Consider the following 22,690-nt stretch of genomic DNA (forward strand, 5'->3'; position numbering starts at 1 on the left):
ATTGACTGCAATGATGCTGCAGGACTGGAATATGCAAACAGATGACAAAGCAGAAGCCATAAAATGGGTATATGAGAATTTTATATTAATAAAACATGTCCTTAAAAACTTTCCTGATATATGAAAATATAAAGTCTAATACCATCTATAAAAATTCTTTCTCACAAAATCACACCATACAAAATTAATATGCTGAGAAGCTAATTTCTTTCAATGACTGACCAATTAGCATTCAAAATAGAGATACTACTATAAGATATTAACAGCCACTAATTCCATTCTTACATTCAGCTTAGAAGAATACATTATTTTAACCTTAAATTTCTGTCAAGAGATTTTAAAACAGCAAGTTTTCTATACTCCAAGCTAACAATGTTTTATTAATACCAATTTTAAATTTCATCATATAATTTTATTATTCATAACCTGGGGCAGTTTTTACATCTCAGGCTAGAGGTTACAAAGGAGCATGCCTACCAAGTACAAACTTCGTCTTAAAATAATCAGTTCCATTTATCTTTGTGATGTTTCAACTCTTGGCTAAGAAAATGTATCCATGCATATTTATTACATATGTTTATTATTGATTATAGAATATGTCAACTATTCTTTTACAAAAAGAGTAGTGTTAAACCCAATGCTATTTGGTGTCCTACACAATTCAAAAATCAAGGCATATTCTGATGTAAAATAATTTACTTCCTTTTCTCTCTAAATGATATGATATTGCCTAAAGACAAAAAACTATGTTAGACCTTCCATATACTCTCCAAAAAGCCAGACATAAATTTTAATAATTACTGGTATAAGTAATTAGCATAAATCATGATTGCTTTCAGACAAAACTAAAATTTGAAATCTAATAATAAAAATGCCATTAAAATATTGTCTTAAGTAAGTATTAAAAGCAACTTTCACACTAAGCAGAACAGTTAGAGTCAGTAACTCTAAGCTCTTGAGTTATGACACTGACTTCAGCTCCTTGTGTCTCTCCCTTCCTTTGATTGTGGACCGTGTTTTCTGTTTCAGTGGAAACAAGGGAAGTGACAGTGTGTCACTTTGGGTATGAGGTTATAGATGTGGCTTCCATCTTGGAGGCTGTCTTGCTCAGAGGCGGAAAATGTCCACATTGTTGGCTAACTGCCAAAGGACTTAGGGAGCCCCTGTAAAGGAGGGTGGAGCTGGAGCTGGCCCTTGCCTGTGGCTTTCACACAGACAGGAGCTCCAGCTGTCAGCTGACTGCAGTCTCTTGAGAGACCGTGTGTTGAAACAACTCTAAAGCAGAGGATTTAAATCAAATAATCAAAGAATATGAAAAAATTAAAGTACAGAAACGGAACATGGAGTTAATGTGTGACACTACTAAAAGATCAAATCTTCTAATTATAGGAATGAATGAGGGAGAAAGATCTCAGGAGACGAAAACTCCCCCAAACTACTAAAGACATTACTATGCACATACAAGCCACTTACGAAACCTCAACTAGACAAGGTCAGAAAATAAACACACCACACAGCACACATAGTTAAAACATTAAATATATAGAACAAGGAAGCATGCTGAAGGCTTCAAGAAAAAAACAAGTCACACATTAAGGAAAATCCTCAGAATAGCAGACAATGTCTTAATGGAACCTTTGCAAGCCAGAAGAGCCTGGAGCAATGTGCTTCAGGTTCTAAAAGATCACAACTGTTAACCTTGACTATAGCACCCAACAAAACTATCTGCCAGACTTGAAGAAGAAATACATATTTTTTATGATACACAAACATCCTTAAATAATTTATATCCAGTAGACCAAAAAACCCTGAATGAAATACTGGAAGCAAACTTTAACTGAAGAAAAGGAGCACAGACATGAGAATCTAGAAAAAAAGCAAACAAAGTTATGATTTAATAAAATACAAGACACAACTAGAAACACAAACCAGGAAACACACACACTCACATGACTGGAATCTGCACATATATTTGAATAATAACTCTAAATGTTAGTGCCATCAACTTCCAATCAAAGAGCAAAGGCTATTTGAATAAATAAAAAAACAAAATCCATCTATCAATTGTTTACAAGAAAGTTTTAAAACCCATGCTCCATCAATATAAATGTAAAAATCCTCACTAAACAGTAACAAACTGGATACAGGCACATATCAAAGAGATCATTCACCACAATTAAAGAGGTTTACTCCAAAAATGCAGGGATGGGTCAACAGTCAGTAAATATAACAAAAATACAATAAATCATATTAATTGACTTAAAGACAAAAATAAAAAGATTATCTTGATAGGTTCATAAAATTCATTTAACAAACTTCAACATACTTATATAATAAAAGTCCTAGAGAGAGTAGGACTGAAGGTAACATACCCCAACACAAGAAAGGCTATATATGACAAACCCATAACCAGAATTACCATAAATGGAGAAATTTTCAAAGTAATCCAATTAAAATCAGGAAGGAGACAGGGCTATCCATTGTCCCTATGTTGCAGATGTCATGGTATTATACACAGGAAATCTCAATATATTTCCATCAGAAAACTTCTAGAAGCAGTAAATTCATTGACGTCACAGGGTACAAAATGAACTTACACAGATCTACACACCAACAATAAATACACTGAGAAACAGAGCATGGGAACACTCCCACTTACAACTGTATGAAAGAGCAAAATACGGTGGAGTAAACCCCAAGACACAAAGAACTACCATAATGAGGACTTTCACTCTTTGAAGAAAAAGATTGAGAAAGATGCAAGAAAAGGGAAAGGCACCCTAAGATCATGGAGTTGTAGAATTAATGTTGTGAAAAATGACCATTATATCAAAGCAATTTAAATATTAAATGCAACCCCAATCAAAATATTCAAAACAGTCATCACAGAAATAGGAAATAAAATCCTATATTTCATATGGAACCAGAAAAAAAGACAAGACTCTGGATCGCTAAAGCAATCCAGAAATAGAGATAAAGATGGAGAGGGAGAGGGGGAGGGGGGGGAGAGAGGGAATGAGAGAGAGGAATTGTCATTTCAAGTTTCAAGATATAGTATGGAACTATAGAAATAAAAGCAATATGGCACAAAACAGACATGTTGACCAGTGAAAACAAATGGAGCCCCAAACATGAGCACTTCCACCTTCAGCCTCTCCTAAAGATAACCCCCATAATGGTTGCCCAGTATAGAATGATCTGTGTTGAAACCCTACATACACCACCAACAAAAAATAGACTGAGCAGATGTACATACATATACATGTATGAGCACACACACAGACACACACACACACACACAAACACACCAATCAAAGAAAAATGCTATCAACTTGGTTGCATTTGAGGGTTTTCTGGGACAATAGCTGGGAGGGTCTGAATGGAAGATAGGAAGGGTTGAATGTGAAAATAAGTACATTGATAAATTTGGGAAGTTTTGTATCCGTATAAATATTGAAAGAATAATTCCACATGAAGAAAAATCAGTAGATAATTTCCATTCTAAGACAGTCTATGCACATACATATGCAAAAACAGGGAGAAGAGCCGGGCAGTGGTGGCGCACGCCTTTAATCCCAGCGCTCGGGAGGCAGAGGCAGGCGGATCTCTGTGAGTTCGAGGCCAGCCTGGTCTACAAGAGCTAGTTCCAGGACAGGAACCAAAAAGCTACAGAGAAACCCTGTCTCGAAAATCAAAAAAAAAAAAAAAAAAAAAAAAAAAAAACAGGGAGAAGGCCAATTAGGTACCAATGAAGAACAAGTAAACAAAACAGAAAACAGGAAAATCATATATTCAAAGTGTTAAGAAAATAACTGTTAAATAAAAAGCATGTATGCTAAAAGTAGCTTCCCAGAGTTTGAATTTAGTTATAATTTCATTGAAAAAATTTAATGATACTATCTTTTATCTAGTCTGGTAGTTTATAAAGATAATGTTTTAGGGAGAAAGGAATAATCTCAGTAATGAGATAGGTTGCAGAAGGGATCAAACAAAGACCTGGCATTTTCATATGAAGTAGGAAAAAATAATGCCTAATTTATAGAGTTATACGAGACAAGACTGAAATATTGAACTATAAGGGCTTGGTAATTAAAACATCTCCAGTCCCTTCCAATAATGTTTGCATTATTTGAAAGAGGAGTATTAATTAACTTTAGAGTTTGTTAAGGATGAAATTTCAAAGTTAGTCCCAGAAGGAATGAAAGCAGGCTTACTTCCTGAGTCTATGGAGTAGAAAGACATAGAATAAGGAAGCAATCAGTATAAAAGAAGAGAAAGGGGGAGAAGTCACAGAGAGAAAGGAAGATAAAAGATCAACAAATAAAGACCACTAAGAAGGATAGCAAGGAGGAAGTTGTGGATACCTACACTGAGGACTGGCCTAAGTCATGCTTAGCGCACCATGACTTACCAGCACGCTGTGAAAAGCCTACTGTGAAGGATTGCATCAGTAAGCCATAGCTGCCAGTTTTCAGCTTTGGTAATATAATATAAATGAAGACAATTTTCTTGTTGTTGAAGCTTAGACAACCGAAATTTATTATAAACATCCTTATTAGGGGTGTGGTGTGATGTAGGAGGGTCTTCTGTTTTGTGTTGATTTCATTGGTTAAATGAAGAAACTGCTTTGGCCTTTTAATAGGACAGCAGCTTAGATAGGCGGAGTAGACTGAACAGAATGCTGGGATAAAGAAAGCAGAGTCAGGCAGATGCCATGATTCTCCAGCCCAAGACGGACATAGGTTAGAATCTTCAGTAAGCACAGTCTCATGATACTACACAGATTATTAAAAATGGGTTAATCAAGATGTGAGAGTTATCCAATAAGAGGCTAGAACTAATGGGCCAGGCAGTGTTTAAATGAATACAGTTTCCATGTAATTATTTTGGGTAAAGCTAGCCAGGACAGTGGGAAGCAGCCTGCCGCTCCCCTCGCAACAGTGGTGTTGCAGGCTTGTGATTCAAGTACTTGGGGGACTAAATGGGAGATGCTATGAATTAGAGACCAACCTCAGCTGCATTAGCAAGACCTCTTCTCAGAAAACCAAAGAAATAATGAAATAAAGACATTTGCAAAGATGCAAAAGTAAAATATAAATAAAAATATCCTAATTAGTGTTGGGTGTGACAGCACATGTTAGTCTCAGAACTTGGGAGGCAGAAGCAGGTGAATCTCAGTGGGTCTACCCAGTGAGTTCCAGGACAGCCAGGTAGATGTAGAGAGACCTTATCTCAAACAAACAAAAAAACAAAAAAAAATCTTAATTATATGTTTTGTATAAGAGATATATTTAAAATACAGCAATACAGAAAAGTATAGAATAAAAGGTTATAAAATAACACAAGAGATAGTTTTAAAAGGAATGTTGTATGGCTAATACAATATCATAAGAGCATCATTACATAATATAAATATAGATGATTTGATTACTCCTCAAAATTAAATACAACCTTTAATATTTTAGGAACTGACCAAAGAACAAGTGACTGCAGAACAAACATCTGTAGAACTAACTGTGGAGTGAATGTGGGGTGGGATTTCCTCATGCCTTAATTAGTACAGAAGCAACATGCTCAGTATGCTTACATTGTAAATATGACTCAAAATTAGCCATTTTAAATAAAAGGAAAATTAACAATTACAATAAATAAAGAAAAGGTAGCTGAAAAATATCCAAAATACATGCAGATTATCTGAAATGTCTATTAGATCCATGAATATTTTTGCATCTGAGAACTAACAAATTTCAGAAATTACTGTTTGTTTCCCTTTCAATCAAAGACCACCATGATATGTCCATCCCGCCTAATCAGCACTGGGTGAAGGCTCTACCTGATGCTGCGAGATACAGAAAGAATAAGGTTGGAAGAAGAAAAAAAATTGATTAGTTTTTAATGGCATACAATTTATATATGAAGTGCCCAAATCAATAAATAAATAAATTCATTAAAAATTTTAGCAGGACATCTGGATACAATATTAAAGTAAACCCCCAAATTTCCTCTTTATATTAATTTTATTTATTATGAGAGTGCAGGTACACACATCTGTACACATGTGCAAGCATGCGTGTAGTGTGGCACACATGCCATAAGATAGGCATGTGGAGTTCCTTCTCTCCTTTTACATTTATGTAGCTTCCAGAGATTGAACTCAGGATGTCAGGATGAACAGCAAGCACTTTCACCCACTAAGTCATCTCACCAGCTCCACAGATAACATTTCTATACATCAATTATAGTTAAAAATGGAAATTCAAGAAGGGCTTGAGGGATGGCGGGAGGAATGGTGTGTGCATTTCCTGTGAGGAGGAAATGTGGGACAAACAACAAAGTCAGAAGAAGAAAGTGTCGGGGGATGCCGTAAGAAAGAGCAGTTGTGAAAAGACCTGTGTGGTCTTACAGAACAAAGAGCTATGGGGAAACATATTAGTCATTGTGTTATGCTAACAGCGTAGACATTAATCTGCCGTCATCATTTTAACCCCCCAATCCGTTACTGCAATGGGGACCCCATGGCTTGGAATTTCATCAGGAAATTTCATGTGAGAATGAGAATGGACCCGATGCCTGGATTCCTGAGAGATTCACATCCCAGGAAGGGATAACTTCCGGTTAGCTCACAACTAAAGCTACATGTGGATATGACCTGATCTTTGTTTCATTCTTTCTTAGAATACATAAATTTTACCAGTAAACTGGGAATGGCAAATAGATTGAGAATTTCACTATCACCAGTATTTAACCAAAACTATAAGCAAACAAATCCAAACTTTACGATGGCTTCCTATCTATCTCCAGTTTCCATGAGAGAAAGTCACTCATGTCTTCTGCTTTGACAAAGGAAGAGCAAGCAGTGAGCAAAGGGGACAGCAGCAGAGAAAGGCACCTGGTGCAGAGAGGAATCAACTATTCAGGAGACCCCATCAGACTGAGGAAGTCAGGAAAGCTATGTCAGAACAGGAAGGCACAAGGGCGTCTGCAAGAAGGTACAGTCATCTCAGAAAGTCAGACTTTGAGGACAGTGTGCTATAAACATCTGTAATCATTCTAAGAATTTAGGATATTTCTTAGGCATAGAAAACATGAATGCTTTCTGCTTTTGTTTCTATGTATTTTGTGATATCTTCCAATAATGTATGCATACATTAAGGCTAACAAGAGTTTCTCATTTAAATCATTCTATCCCAATATTTAAGCTAGTACTAACCCTGTATAGAAATCAACAAATATTGATTGAGTGAAATTGGCAATGATTATGATGTAAAAACAAGCAAAAAAAAAACCGATATTCTCAAAACTTCTCTAGTTGACAAACTTAAACATCCACTGCAGTTTCGCTATCCTCCCATGTTTGGAACCTAATCCGCTGATATTACTTCTAGGCTACATCAGTCTCCAAGGTTACAGAGATACTGAAGGCAGCAAAGACGACCCCTTTCCTCACACTGTGTCCACAACACAGACACAAAGGGGAGATGGCTTCAGCAGCTTTTCGGGGAAAACTTAACTGCACTCAAGTAAGAGCCCCAATTTCATAACTAAAACGAGGCAAACAGGGGGTGAAAAGATGGCCCAGTGGGGAAGAGTGCTTGGGACTGTTGCAGAACTGAGTTCAGCTCCCAGCACCTACATTGTGAAGCTCACAGCTGTCTGCAACTCTGTTTTCAAGGGACATGACACTTCTGGTCTTTGCAGGTACATGGACTCCTCTCTCTCTCTCTCTCTCTCTCTCTCTCACACACACACACACACAAACACACACACACACAAAGAGAGAGAGAGAGAGACAGACAGACAGACAGACAGACAGATGAGAGAGAAATACAAAATAGAAAATAAAAAGAATGCTTATAAAAATGGCAATCCAAAGAGTAGAAAGAAGTCTTATGTGAGAAATTTATAAAATCTAAAAAAAACGTCAGATAAGAAAACAATAATTATATTAAAGGATACATAAAAATCAGAAGCATTAAACAAGATGAAAGACTACAAAGTTAAGATACCAAATATAATTATTTTACTGTGCAATTAAAATACAACTTAGCAGAGATGGAAAACTAAATCCATTTACTTGCCTTTCAAGAACATGTAAAAGAAAATAATCTACGTATAGTCAAAAAACAATAAATTCCCTAAAGCAATTTTATTTTATACATGATGAATGTATTTTTGACTGTAATATTATAAACTTAGAGGCAAAATTAAGAGAAATATTAGACATTGAAAAATAAATTCCAAAGAAGAAATTAAAACTGACATTATACTATATAAAACATATAGCCGGGCGGTGGTGGCGTACGCCTTTAATCCCAGCACTTGGGAGGCAGAGGCAGGCGGATCTCTGTGAGTTTGAGGCCAGCCTGGTCTACAAGAGCTAGTTCCAGGACAGGCTCCAAAACAACAGAGAAACCCTGTCTCGAAAAACCAATATATATATATATATATATATATATATATATATATATATATATATAATATGGGTAGCACTATAAATAGAAATAAGCAGTGCCCAAATTATTTTAAATTTGGGTGTCTTTATGTGTTTTTGTATGCACACACGTTTTCAGATGGGTCTGTGTGTACACATGCCTATAGCAGTCAGGGAACATCCGGTGTCTTCCTTGATTGCTCGCCACCGTTTTTTTCTGAAACACTACCTCTCAGTAAACCTGGGGCTCACGGTCAGCTAGACTGGATGGAGTCCAGAGGTCTGCGTGCCTCCAGCCCCCTACTCAGTGCAGGAGTTACAGATATTGACCATGGTGCCCAGCTTTTATTGGGTTCTGGCAGGTCTCAGCTCTACTCTTGAAGCTTATATAGCAAATTTACTGACTGAGCTATTTCCCTAGGCCATAGTTACTTTAATTAAAAAAAAATCTTAAAAGCAAGAATCACAAATTTATAAAGGACTTTACAGAAACTCACATTAATAGAAGAACAGCTGTGATCAGTCTTTGCTCACCTCTTGATATTTAGTCTGCCTTGTTCTGTTTTCTGCATGTCACACTGTACCTGCATACTGCTTACATGCATACATATATCATTAGCTAGGTTCCTTATATGAGGAAGAATATAATTATTTGGCCTCACTTAATGTTATACATTTGAAGTCCATCCCTTCTCCTGCAAATTTTGTGATGCAATGCTGTTTAAAACATATAAAAAATGCACCACTTACATCTCCCACAGAAATTATTGCTGTGGGAGCTCCTTCAGCTCTTCCAGCCAATAGCCTTTAAGATACCAGCCCACTTGGGCATGGTCTTTTATACTATAAATGCAGCTGTAAAGTCTGTGCTTGCTCTCTTGCTTCAGGCTCTCACTTCCGGCTGCTAGACTCTGTTCTTGTTCACCCATTTGTGCAGAGGACCATGATCTAGGAAAGTTATCTGTGAGTCTCCTCGAAATAAATAACCCTTTATTATACATAATTCTGAACTAGGGTGGGATTAGTTTGTATCTTCCACCATCAAATTATATTCCAAACAAGCGAATATGCAAAGTGATACTGTCACCCACTGGTGAGAAGAGTGGAGACAGGGATGGTGCCAGCAGCCTGAGGAGATCTGGGAATCTTTTAGGGACCTCCACTTAGGCAAAACTGGGTCTTTGGCAATACTACAGAAAATAATTTTAGGATTCCAGCTTTAATATCTGTTTAAAACATGTTAATCAATTTAAAAACACAGATTTGTACAAAGAGAGGCCCTCAGGAAGGAAGGCACACCTTAGAGCAAGAACTTTAAAACAACTGTTTGTGTCCTTGATCCAAAAACATTACAGAGTAAAAAAAAAAAAAAAAAAAAAAAAAAGAACGACTGTGGAAGGAACAAAATTTGCAAATAAAACTCTCTGGGTGCCAATAATCATTAACAATCATTTCCACCTTGTTTACATGTCCCGAAGGCATGCACTAATCATGTCACTACAGTGGGGTCTATTTGAAAGCACAGCAACATGAAACCACACAGCCTTCTGGGAAAGCTGACTGAGCAGTGCCATGACTGCCACACTTTGCATCTATCTACAAATTGCTCCCCTTTAATGTGTCCCATGATATTGTCCTCCTTCAGAAGCAAATCCTCATTGCTTTGCATGTTCATCAAAATACATGTGAGGTTTACTGAAGACTTCATTTGCAGAATCATTTCATAGATAAATCTAAGTTATCATCATATTTTTATAGAAAGTAAACTCTTGAATGACCACATACCATACACACAAAAATCTATAGTCAATCATACATGATAATAACATGTGGATAATAAATGTTTAAGGTAAACAGAATCATGTAGCTATATCTTGCCAGCATATCACTAACTTTCAAGGGCTTTTTCTAAGTGTGATAATAACCAGTATCCACGGATAGTCCATGTGAACTTTCATTAGAACATGAGTGGTTATATTACTCACCTAATTGCATCATTGGTCTCTGAAACAGCTCTCAAGTATTCCTTCAAAAAATAATAATTAAAGCAATACTTCCGGATCCTAAAGCCACGCCATCGTCTCTGAATCTATTAATGTAAATAAAAAGATAAAATATGCCATTTAACGTTTTTTAAACAATATACCTCTTCAAATCAAGATAATTATGCATAATGACTTCTATCAAATAAAGGTTTGGACAATGCTCCAACTAGACATCTTATGCAACCACATAGCCAGGAATGGGCTTCATATGCTGAGTCACTGGCTAAGGAGGTTGCATGGACCAGCCCTTTCAAACATCATAGGCTACTAAGGCTATTTGGTTGTTCTTTAAAACTTGATGATAAAACTGTGGTGCTGAAGGGAATATTTATGTCGTCGAACAGGGAGACGTCAAGCTGGTGTACAGCTGAAAGCTGCACTCCTACTGACAAGCATTCATGATGCTGCAAGGTACTCCGCATGCCACTATAGGAAAAAGTGACTGTCAATGTCAGCCAGCTACCAACCTGGCAACTTACAACAGAGACATGCCTGCAAGATATGCTCATGGGATTGCGGCACAAATGTAATATGAATACCAACCTTTTGATTGAACTTAAGGTCCATGCCATGAGATGGAGCCCATATCTGACATTGCTAAAGTGGCAAAAAACCTGACACTAGATAGGTCATGAGCATTGGGGAAAACATTATATTTATTCTGTGGTGTGTGTGTGTGTGTGTGTGTGTGTGTGTGTGTGTGCATTAGCACATTCTCATGTGTGGGTGCATGTGTGGATAGAAGTGAAAGCCAGAGGTTGAAGTCAGAATTTTCTTGATCACTGTCCCCATTATTTACTTAGGCAGCTTCTCTAGCAACAGCCAGATCCGGCTGCTTCAGCAAGTCTAACCAGGCAGCTTTCCCCATACCTGGTCTCTTCCTCTCAAGCACTGGGACTGCAGGTGTAGGCCATCATTGCCACCGCTCTTATATAGCTACTGGGGATGCAAAGCCCCATCCTCACGCTTGGATCAAAGCTCTTTATCCACTTATCAAATTCTTCCCTATGAAGCTGCTCCCTTAGTTATTTGGTCACAGCAACGGAAAGAAGAGCTAATACAACTACCAATAGCACTGCCGGTTGGATTAGGCCTTATTGAAGTAAACTGTTAAACGAGCCTGTCTTTTAAAAAATATTCTTTTTTAACTTTTTTATTTTTGGTATTATGTCATTTTCCCTTCTCTTCCCTCCCCCCAAACCCTGTTCTCTTTGGAATTCATTGTCTTTTCTTTAATTGTCATCATATAAAAATTAACAAGGCTCTGGGTTCAAATCTTTAGTACCACCAAGGGGAAAAACCTGATAGCTAAAGTCGCATTTACTTACTTTTCACTTTGAATAGTTCCTCCCTAGTAGCCCAGAGTAGCCCGGAACTCATGATTGATGCCAGGCTATCTTCAAATTTATCATCTCGCCTGCATTTCCCAAGTGCTGGGCTGGCGACAGGTGCTAGCAGTTACACCTGGTACTGCCCTGAGTCTTAACCATGACTTCTTGTTGCTATTCTAGTAATGTTAACAGCTACTATTTGGTGACTTCTCGCACGTCAGGGGGTATCCTAAGCATTTTACTTATGTTATCTTCAGAACACTTTTATGTGAAAAGTATTATTTTAGCTCATTCATAGAAAACGACAAAAAACAGGTTATGTAGTTTTCTCGTAGTCAGCTAGCAGTGGTAGATCTAAATTAAGCTGGAGCAGTGGCAAATCTATTCTTCCAGTCACTACGAGCAGCACTGGGAAATAAATGGGTTACAATTTCCAACCCATGGAACTTCTTTTGAAGCTGTCATCTTCAAATGCCCCTCCCCCCGAAATCCAAATAGTTTACTTCCACCAAAAGACAGAGCTTCACTTTTCTGGGGTGAGAGAAGTGTTGGGGCTGCACAGTAACACACTTAAGGGCAGCTCCTGGTCATCTTGCAAGCTCCCAGTCATCCTGAGAATCTGTCTCCTTTGATAATATATTCACCAGTTATCAGAACAATTCAAACTAAGACACAAAATATGATATCAATTTAGTGGATAAAAAATGTCTGCACTTAGTTAAAAATATGGAAGGAAGCACTGAGAATCATTGCTAGCCTTCCAGCAGTATTTTTGTTTTGGTTTGTGTTTTAGCTAAAGGTATTAAGCCTAAATATACACGTAAGTGGAATGTGGAATTGATACTGAATACACAATGATGTTCTCTGTCATTTAAAAGAGCTATTTAAAAGCATTTCACAATCATTTGACAGTCTGATATTTGTGGGGATTTTAATATCTTAGTCAGCCTTTTGGTATGAAAAAAATTATTAAAATACAGGAAACAGCCACAATGGTGAGGCTATTGAACCAGAGACATGAATCTTAGGAATCAGAATGAAGCAACACTATAGCTACATCAAGAGCTTGTCAATAAAATGTTTTTCAAGTTATGTTCAATTACTCCTTTCTCTTTAGTTAATTATCTTAGCCATGGGAGAGCTGCAACTGAGTGCAGTGCTTGCAGAAGCCAGAAGGTAGCGGATTCCATTGCTGGAGTCACAGGCTGGTGTGAGCCACCTGGCGTGGGTTCTCAGAGCCAAATGTCCCATGGAAGAGCAGCAAGAGCTTGCAGCTACTGAGCAGAGGATCTCATCTTAGAGATCAGTTTTTCAGATTAAAAAAGATTGTTATAAAATGATACGATATTCAATTTGGAAAGTCTCCATAATTTAACCAAAATCATAAAATATCTGACAACCTGGAGGAATTGGTACAAACCCTTCTCAATGAAACAGAGAAACAAATCAAAGTTTACATACATAAATAATACATGCAAATAGGAGAGTATTTTCTTGTTTCATCTAACTTAATGTTCTCATTTTATGCTGAGGTATCGATATAAGGCTCATTCAAAAGAAGAGAGAAATGATGCTTAGTGAGGTCCAATGAGTGCCTAAGGCCACATGGGTGGCTGGGTGGTGTCTGATGCTCAGTATCTCCTATCTATTGACAAAGCAACGCTGGTATCAACTATGAGGCCATCTGGAGATATGCACTGCAGGAAACACGTGCACTCAGTGATGGTGCTGAGGAACACATACCCGGAAATGTTACCAGATTCAAAGAAAATCAACATCTCAGCAGACATCGAGATGTTTTTGAGGAGTGAGTGTGTGGCTAAAAGTCTCTGTACGGCAGAACAGAAACTGAGGCCATTTCTGAGAAAAGCAGCCTGTGCATACAAACATAAACCTGTGCTAATCCACAAAGGGGATTCCTGGGGGCGGGGCACGGCAATGGCCCGGGATCCTTCTTTCCCCAACTCTAGCTAGTACTGGAAAGAGTGGCAACCTCATCCACACAGGCTCAAATGGAACCTTCTGTGACCCTGATATTCTTGGCACATATCCTATTCAGCAAATCTTTATTCACAATCATATACTGAAAAAGTAAATATAGCAAGTGATATGAAAACTCATCCACACTGAAGCACAGGTAGGGTTACTACTGCTGGGAAGAGTCACCACCACCAAAAAGCAAGCTGTGGAGGAAAGGGTTTTCTTGGCTTGCATGTCCACTTTCACTGCCAGATAACAGTCCATCACAGAGGGAAGAAAGGACAGAAACACAAAGAGGGCAGGAACCTGGAGGCAGGAGCTGATACAGAGGCCATGAAAGGTTGCTGCTTACTGACTTGCTCTTCATGGATTGTTCAGCCTATTTTTTATAGAACCCAGGAATAACAGCTTAGCTATGGCAACATTCACAAAGGGCTGGGCCTTCTCCCAGCACTAGTTAAGAAAATGCCCTACAGGCTTGCCTGCAGCTTGATCTAATGGGAGGCATTTACTCAGTTGAGAACCCCCACTTCTTTGATTACTTTAGCTTGTGTCAAGTTGACATTAAACTAGCCATCACAATAAATAATCACTCCTTAAGTGGCTTTGTGTAAAATGAGTGTCTAGAAGGAGATGGAAGGAACTGAGCCTTAGGTGAACAGGGGAACAACTGTCAGGGACGTGAACAGGCTGAAAGTCATTTGCTTCTTGCATTGCCAAGTATCACACTAATGGATTCCATTCAAGCACTCCTTATGAACAAGGCATGGGCTCATGTTAACATGAAGAAACAGGGGAGTAATTTACTCAAGCTCATCTATCCACTACAAAAGCAAATGGCAGAGTCAGGACAGAAACCCATGTATGTCTTGCTATAAAGTCCACACTTTTGACACCATTGTCTTCTGTGAACACTACAAGGAGAAAGAAAACGTGTCTTTAATCTTGAAGTCACATTTTCTTATAGCTGGGGGTGGGGGTAGCTAGCGTAACAGTTTCTGGTTAGTATAGACATGGTATATATGTGAGTAAGGAATCTGCTATCCTTACCTACTGATATGGGGGATTTTGTATATTTCTTGCTGATATTTGAGTCCTGGTGGATGGACAAGTTTTTAAAAGAAAACATATTCAAGAGCCAGAATAAATCTTACAATATTGTTTTTCTTAATTTTAAGGTGAATGAGTGACAACTTCAAAAAAAAAAAAAACAAAATGAAATAAAACACAACCATAAATGGCTAGTATTCATGCCCTTCAAAGTAATTAGAAACTTTCAGAAGTGATTGGAATAAAACAATTATTGTCATTGATCAGCTCTGAATAGATAATTTTAAACAAAGCCATGGTGTGCTCAGCGGATTACAGCTTGTTAACCGGTAAGTTCTAAATGACCTCTTAAACGAGTCAGACCAGTGATGCATACTCCTCATTAAGTAACATCGCATTGCAAGTGGTCTTATAAATAATGTTTATTTTAAGCACTGAGACAAATGGCAAAACCTTGGAACAGCAAAAGCCATCTGCTCATAGAAAAGGTTTCCTCCACTACGTTTATCATTATTCCCCAAATCCATAGTGATCTGAATGTCAGTGGAAGAGGAACAAAGGTCTTTTTTCCTAAAACAGAAGTGCAGGGAGCCTGGAAAGTGGAAACGCTAACAATGTCCTACCCAGTTTTGATGCCCTGGTGTACATCCTTGGACCATGGCAGCACTCGCTCTTCCTCGGATCTCCTTATCTTTGCTTTCTCTAATGGTCGGTTTAAGTGCTTTGCATGTGTAATCTTAGTAACAAGGGGAGTGAAGAGACATTCCTTTGCATGGAAATGGAGGCATCATGATGTATACACTTGACATTGTCTAAGGTATCCTTCCTATCTTGACAAAAACACTGAAGTTTGTGACTAAGACTATGTTCTTCACTCTGCAGCCACAGAAACAGGATGCCATTTCCAATCTCTGAGACTGTCAGTATCTTCTTTCTAAAAAAAAAAAAATTAGCTATGTGCGTCTTAAATTATGAAAGTTGTTACTGTAAATTATGCTTCCTTCATGGCACAATAAATATGATCAAAATTATAAGTAGTCTAAAGGACTGAGATGAAAGTTTATAGATGACATATTTAACCACTGTAAAGTCACTATATAATTTTTCTTACACTCGTCATGTTTTAGGCATTAAATAAACAAACAATTTGATATTGTGACTTACATTAATTCATAACTGTAAGAGAAAGTGAGTCCCTAAAGTTACAGCACTTTGCAAATTTGTTTTAAGTCATTTTTAGTGTTCAAGCTGTTATGTTGTTATTTCCCATAAAGCGAACACTTCAATCTGAACTGAAGTGATTGGGGTGCTAAAATCAAGACAAATCACTGAGAATGAGAATCTGCTGGCCTTCTCCCAGTCCTAGTCGCTTTGCTAAGCAATGACATCTGATTGAGCAATCACTATAAAGTGTTCCAGGACAAAAGGGATTCTCCAAGAAACAGTCATTACATCTGCCATCCAGTCCATCCCTACCAGAGTGCCTACTTATGGAATTTAAATAGCTTAACCATCCCCAGAAAAAGCAAAAATGATCTCTTCTAACAAGGGTGCTTAGTCCTTAGTGATGCAGAGAAAATTGTTTAAGGCAAAGGACTTCTTTTTAAAACTCCATACATAGGAAAGAATAAGAGGGAGGGACAGCATTGACTGATTGTCCTGAGATATTTATTTAACCACCTTCCATAAGTCAAGCATTGGAAACTGAAGAATGGCCATCTCTGGGTCCCAAGAGACTTCCAGCATAGCTGTGGTGGAGGTTGGGATGTAAATTAGGAAGAATAATAAAATGTTACCAGTTTTAATAGAAAAAAAAACATGTCTACGGTAAAGTAGAGAAATAAAACTTCAGAGAGTGACTGACTCTACAGGAAAAGGGGATCATGAATTTTACATAGAAAAGGTAGCCCTTTAAAAATACAGCAAGTTGGGCTATTATATATAATGTCTATTATATAAAGCCAAAACATTTTATGTATTTGTTCTGCATTAGAAAAGTATGAACACTTACCTAGTACTGACTGCTCTACCCCATAGCCTCTAACTACTGAACAGTGTTCGTCACGCTAGTGTTGGGTTTTCTTTTACTCTAGCCCCACATTGCAATGCCAAAATTGTTGTTGTTTGTGTTTACTCTTTTTACTCTTTTGCCTTTTTAAGAGGCCCACCAAACAGATCCCAAATAAATCACACATGGAATCTTATTCTTTCTTATAAGTGCCAGCTTTTCTTATCTCAAATTATCCCATCTATCTTTTGCCTCTAGGTTTTTACTTTTCTCTATTTCTGCTTAACCTTTCTTTCTTTCTTTCTTTTTTTTTTTTTTTTTTTTTTGAAATTCGAGACAAGGTTTCTCCATAGCTTTTGGTTCCTGTCCTGGAACTAGCTCTTGTAGACCAGGCTGGCCTCAAACTCACAGAGATCCGCCTGCCTCTGCCTCCTGAGTGCTGGGATGAAAGGCATGCACCACCACCGCCCGACAACTTTTCTTTTTTTCTTTGCGGTCTGCTGTTTCACTGGGTTGCTGGCCCCTTGAGTCCTTCTCCCCTTGTTCTATCTTGCACCTTCTTTTTTTCTCCTATTTATTTTCTCTGCCTGCCAGCCCCACCTATCCTTTCTCTTGCCTCACTATTGGCCATTCAGCTCTTTCTTAGACCATCAGGTACTTTAGACAGGCACAGTAACACAGCTTCACAGAGTTAAACAAATGCAGCATAAAAGAATGCTACAGATCTTTGCATCATTAAACAACGTTTCACAGCATAAACAAATATAATACATCTTAAAATAATATTCTACAACATGGTTAGCAAAGTTTTTAAAGTACTACCTAATAGAAAACTCACTTATAAGTAAATTCAGTTCTGGTCACTGCTCACTGTGATCTGATAATCTTTTTTTTTTTATTGAGTTCTACATTTTTCTCTGCTCCCCTCCCTCCCTCTCCCCTCTTCCCTTCAGCCCTCCCCCAAGGTCCCCATGCTCCCAGTGTACTCAGATCTTGTCTTTTTCTACTTCCCATGTAGATTAGGTCTACGTAAATCTCTCTTAGTGTCCTCATTGTTGTCTAAGTTCTCTGAAGAATGGATAAGGAAAATGTGGTACATTGACACAATGGAGTACTTCACAGCAGAAAAAAATGACATCATGACTTTTGCAGGAAAATGGATGGAGCTAGAAAACATTATTTTGAGGGAGGTAACCCAGACACAGACAATTATCACATGTACTCACTCATAGGTGGTTTTTAAACATAAAGCAAAGAAAACCAGCCTACAAACCACAGTCTCAGATAACTTAGACAACAGTGATCTGCTAATCTTAAAAAATCAACCTTCATTAGAGGATCATTGAGAGTTTCTACACAAATCAGCTTTGCCCCTACCTGTGCAAAGTTAACTCAACGCAAGCCTCTGAAGGGAATCTTTAAACTTCTTGTAGTGCGTGCGTGTATGTGCGCGCGTGGCTGTGTTTCACTAGGGATTGAACCTACATCACACATACACTAAGTAAGTACTTTACTACTGAACTATATCCTCAGCTGTTTTTTTATATACTTGTAATATACTCTCCAGTGGAGCATGGTATTTTACACCTGTAATGCTAGCACTCTGGACATTAAGTCAAGAGAGTCAGAAGTTCAAGGCCAGCCTCGGCTGCATAGTCAAGACTACATGAGACCATGTCCTTTAAGAAAAAGCAAAACTGCTTTAGGTTCTCAACAATTCGTTACTTTTTACTTTAGAGACACATCAGACATGAAGTAATCAGATGAGATTCTGAAAGGCTCCATGTCTGAGCCTTTGGTAACACTGCAAAAAGAATGGAACCCTATACATTCTCAGGTTAGTGCATGCCCTGAAGAAAGAAAATCTAAAGTGTTTTCTTGTGTGGATGCTACTGAGAAAGGTTAACGGCATCCTACTTGGAGTTCTTGCTTCAGATAATACCACTTCTTTCTCTTGTCTGAGTTCTCACCAACTCCAGGGACACAGAAAGGTGCACAGTTACTATAGTAGGCCTGGTTCAGGCTCCCCTGTGCCTCCACATAGAAGATAGCAACCTTTCCAAGGATAGCATAGAGATTCAAAGAAATGTTAACCAGGTCTCTCACTCAGCACATGGCTTTCAGAAAGAATTTGCTATTTTGCTTGGCCCAAAAGCAAAATGTGTTCTCTGCTGAAGTAAGAACTAATATTAATCAAAGAGAATGTAATCAGGCAATAAAGGTCTTAAAAGCAGTAATAAAATTCAACTGAGAAATTTCCCTATACATAATAATTTAGCAATTAAGCTATAACTACATTGCTTTAAATAAAGGGAGTACATTCTTTTGCATTCATTGCCAACATCTGCAGAAATCAAATTCAAGCATATGGTTGCTATGTTCAGTTTGTTTGTGAGTGTATGTGTTGTGTGTGTGTATATGTGTAAACATAAGTGCGTGCAAGCAAGCATTCACGTGGAGGTTGGAGGGAGATGTTGGATTTCCCATCACTCTTTCTGTGCCCACCTCTTTTGGAGACAAGGTCTCTCAGTGAGCCTGATGCTTGCCAACTTGGCTATGCTGTCTGCCTAATGAACTTTTGGGATTGGCCTGTCTCCACCCTGCCAGCACTGGAGTTACAGGAAAGTACTACCACCATGCTCAGCTGGTTACAAGAGCTCTGGGGATCAGAACTCGGTCCCTCATGATTGCAAATCAAACGTTTTACCATCCAACCCATATTATCAGCCCTAAAGTCACCTTTCTATTAGAGAACCAGCACATAAAAATGAACACAGAAATGATAAAAAAGTTTCTGTGCTGGAAACAAACTTTATTATTGCTAAAGCATATGAATAATTCTAATTACTATGTGAGGAAGGATTCTTAGATCTCAGAGCCATGTTCATCTATTTACCATGATATTTCACATGAAATATGGACACTGATGCATTACTTCACCGATATTTGTGGTCTTTCTTTAGCAATGGCTCAGAGATCCCAGGCATTACAAAGCATAGACATTACAACTATGTGGCTTACATTTTACCACAATTGTCAATGCTACTGTGTGTTTAGTATAGCTAACTTTTTAACTAGTGCTCTTGCCCCACCTCCATTAGCATATCAATCAAATTTGCATTACTCTGCTTTGCTCGTTTTATTAAAAGGGAATTCAGGGCACAATTGACTTTTCATTTGTTTAACAAGTGAAGAAATATTTACCCTGACAGCCATTTCATTGTAGAGATTCATCTTCATATTATAATATGCTGCCTGTGAATCAAGAAAAAAGAAAAGATAGCATAGATTTCAGTTACACAAAGACAGTGCAGCCTATTTTTACATATAAAGGATAAGAATCTTTATACATAATACATAATAAGAGATCTGGGCTTAGAAAATGAAATCAAACTTTGTATTGAAGAGATAGGCTTCCTAATACATAATGCAAGCTTAACCAGAAAAATCTATGGTAGTCAAACTCAGAGCTAATGGAGATATATGATCATAAAATGCTCTCCGCTGAGTTTGATAATCAATGGTGCTCTGCTGAGAATAGAATAACAAAGCAGAAATATTCACAAGTGCTGGTGACACGTCGTATGGTATGATTTATTCACTGGGGTTCTCTTAGCCAAAACTCACAGGAACATAAAAGGAATTCATATTTCAAGACGTCGGGTTTAATGAAAAATTCAAAGAAATGCTGTCTTCAGTCGAAACCGTTCAAGGATACGGATGCAGTGATGGGGCAAAATTGTGCCTTCCAACCATCTATGTGAGATGCTATGTGCTTAGCTGCCTCCTGAGTCAGCCTTGGGAATTTTGTTTCATTTAGTATTCACTTTACTTCCATAAAACCACAAATATAATGATATCACATTACAGCAAATCCCTTGGTAGAGTGAATATTTCCTAAACTCTTAGTTTCTTTCTAAGAAAGATACTCTTTCTATTAATACCCAAATCTATGTTATATAAAGAAGCATTCAGCAATGTTTCTTATTCTAATGAAATTACTGTCTTGAATTAAAATTTCACTATCTGCTCTGTCTTTTAATTAAAAATAACAGTCTGCAGAGCTCACAACAATAAAATTAACAGTAAAAACATTTACTTAAATATTTTTTCAGCATAAAGTTGTTGACACAAAAACACAACTCTCACCTCAAAGCCAAAGAAACAGTTTACCTTGGAGCCAAATGATTGGCCATAACTTAGGAACACAGGTTTAGGTTACCTCAAATTCCTTGTTCTAACATGTAACAGTTCGATGAATTTTTAATCATTACAGAGCAAGCAAGTCATAAAGCAAGGCACTTCTAGAATACACTGGTGAATTCATCTGGTAGGAGGGTCACAGCTAAGCAGGGAGATCCTAGCTACTGGGCTCAAGTCTTCCTGTGCATCCTTAGCCTTTGGTTGGTGGAAGCCAGAGGCTTTGTACCACACTCTGAAAGGTTTTGCATGTTAGTCAAAGAGATGTTAGGGTCAGACACAGAAATGGGCAGAGAATGATTATCAAGGAGTCTGAAGATGCCAAGACAGATTGTAACTATGCTCTGGACCCGCAATGTCACAGCCTCTGCACAGCCACTGACATTCTGAGCAGGTAACCAGCCTTGTGGAACAGCCAGCGTAAGGTGTGGTTCTTTCCAAGAACTTCCCTTTATGGTCCACAGCCTCATGCATTTTTCTCCAATCAAAAGTCATGCAGCTAAAAGAATTTCACCCTAGCTTATGAGTATTAAGTTTTCTGGGTAGAAAAATAGAAAAATCAACTCAGACCTATATCCCTGGCACTTCTTCCTCATGACAGCCAAGACTCCATACAAAGGACTTTCCTATAATTAGCCTCTGTGAGTTGTCTGGTCTGACCTAGAGGAAACTGTGTAGGGCTCCGGGGATATATGACTCATCAACAATCTGAGCATTACTGCCTTTAACTTCTCCGTTTCCCTTAAACCAAATGTGCCATAATTCCTGCTATTTGAGGTAAATTAAAATATTTAATTTCATATTGTATTTAAGTTATACTAAAGATAACATTGCCATGAAATGCATATATGTGTTATTTCTCTATATATTTGCTTTCATATAGTAGTTTTTCTTTTAATTAAACATAAAAACTCAAAGAGCTCACAACAGTAAAAAATAACAGTAAAAGCATTACACACATATTTTTTCAACATAATATTGTTCACCCAAAAATACAACTCTCAGCTCATGAAAGAACGATTATTGGAAACTATGTCTTTCAGAACACTCCAATCAGTAAAAGGTGTTCTTGCCTGTTTATAAAGCACTGCACAAGTTTTGAACTCCAGACACGTTTTGTTTTTTAAATGACCTTTGTGTGTGGTGTTCATGTGAAGGTCAGAGGACAACCTGTGAGAGAAGTCAGGTCTCTCCTCTGACCCAAAGATATACAACTCATCATGCTTGGTGGCAAGACCTTACTCACTGGCCCTTGGCTTTATTTTATCATCTGAGTAGCTTTGAAAAGAATTGTAAGTCTCCTGGTCTAGATTCCCGTCCTTTAAAAAGGTATTATATGTTTTATTGAGCTGTTGTGAAGATAAAAAAAGATGAAGTCACTAAGGTGCTGGGGTTCACAGTGGGGTTGAACAGGTGCTGTGTATGGAGGTTGTACATTTAACTGCATAACACGACGGTAAAGGGGGAGCGGTGGTTTTTGAGTCCGACAACTGTGAATCTGTATTTTAAAGGCAGTGCTATCCAGAGCCTGGCCAGGAGCCCCAGCTTTGTTTGTCCTTCAGAACACAGCACCTGCGTATGGAGCATCTTCAACAAACCGGCCAAAACTGGTTTGTTGTAGAGGGCAGCTGGGGTGAGCAGCAGA

At 37.9% G+C, this 22,690-nt stretch overlaps 1 protein-coding gene across 1 annotated transcript in view; it reads right to left on the reverse strand.

Annotated features, from left to right (window-relative positions):
* Positions 1-22,690, reverse strand: part of Spata17 (spermatogenesis associated 17) — a 157,036-nt gene that overhangs the window by 112,002 nt on the left and 22,344 nt on the right. The window contains exons 4-5 of the mRNA XM_041635251.1: positions 20,050-20,100; positions 10,417-10,520 (exon numbers count right to left, since the gene is read on the reverse strand). Of these exons, the coding sequence (XP_041491185.1) occupies positions 10,417-10,520; positions 20,050-20,100 (155 nt within the window). The remainder of the gene's footprint in view (positions 1-10,416; positions 10,521-20,049; positions 20,101-22,690) is intronic.

Source organism: Microtus oregoni, unplaced genomic scaffold (assembly GCF_018167655.1).
Source record: "Microtus oregoni isolate MIOR12 unplaced genomic scaffold, Mior012 000047F_ref0000412, whole genome shotgun sequence".
Lineage (NCBI taxonomy): Eukaryota > Metazoa > Chordata > Mammalia > Rodentia > Cricetidae > Microtus > Microtus oregoni.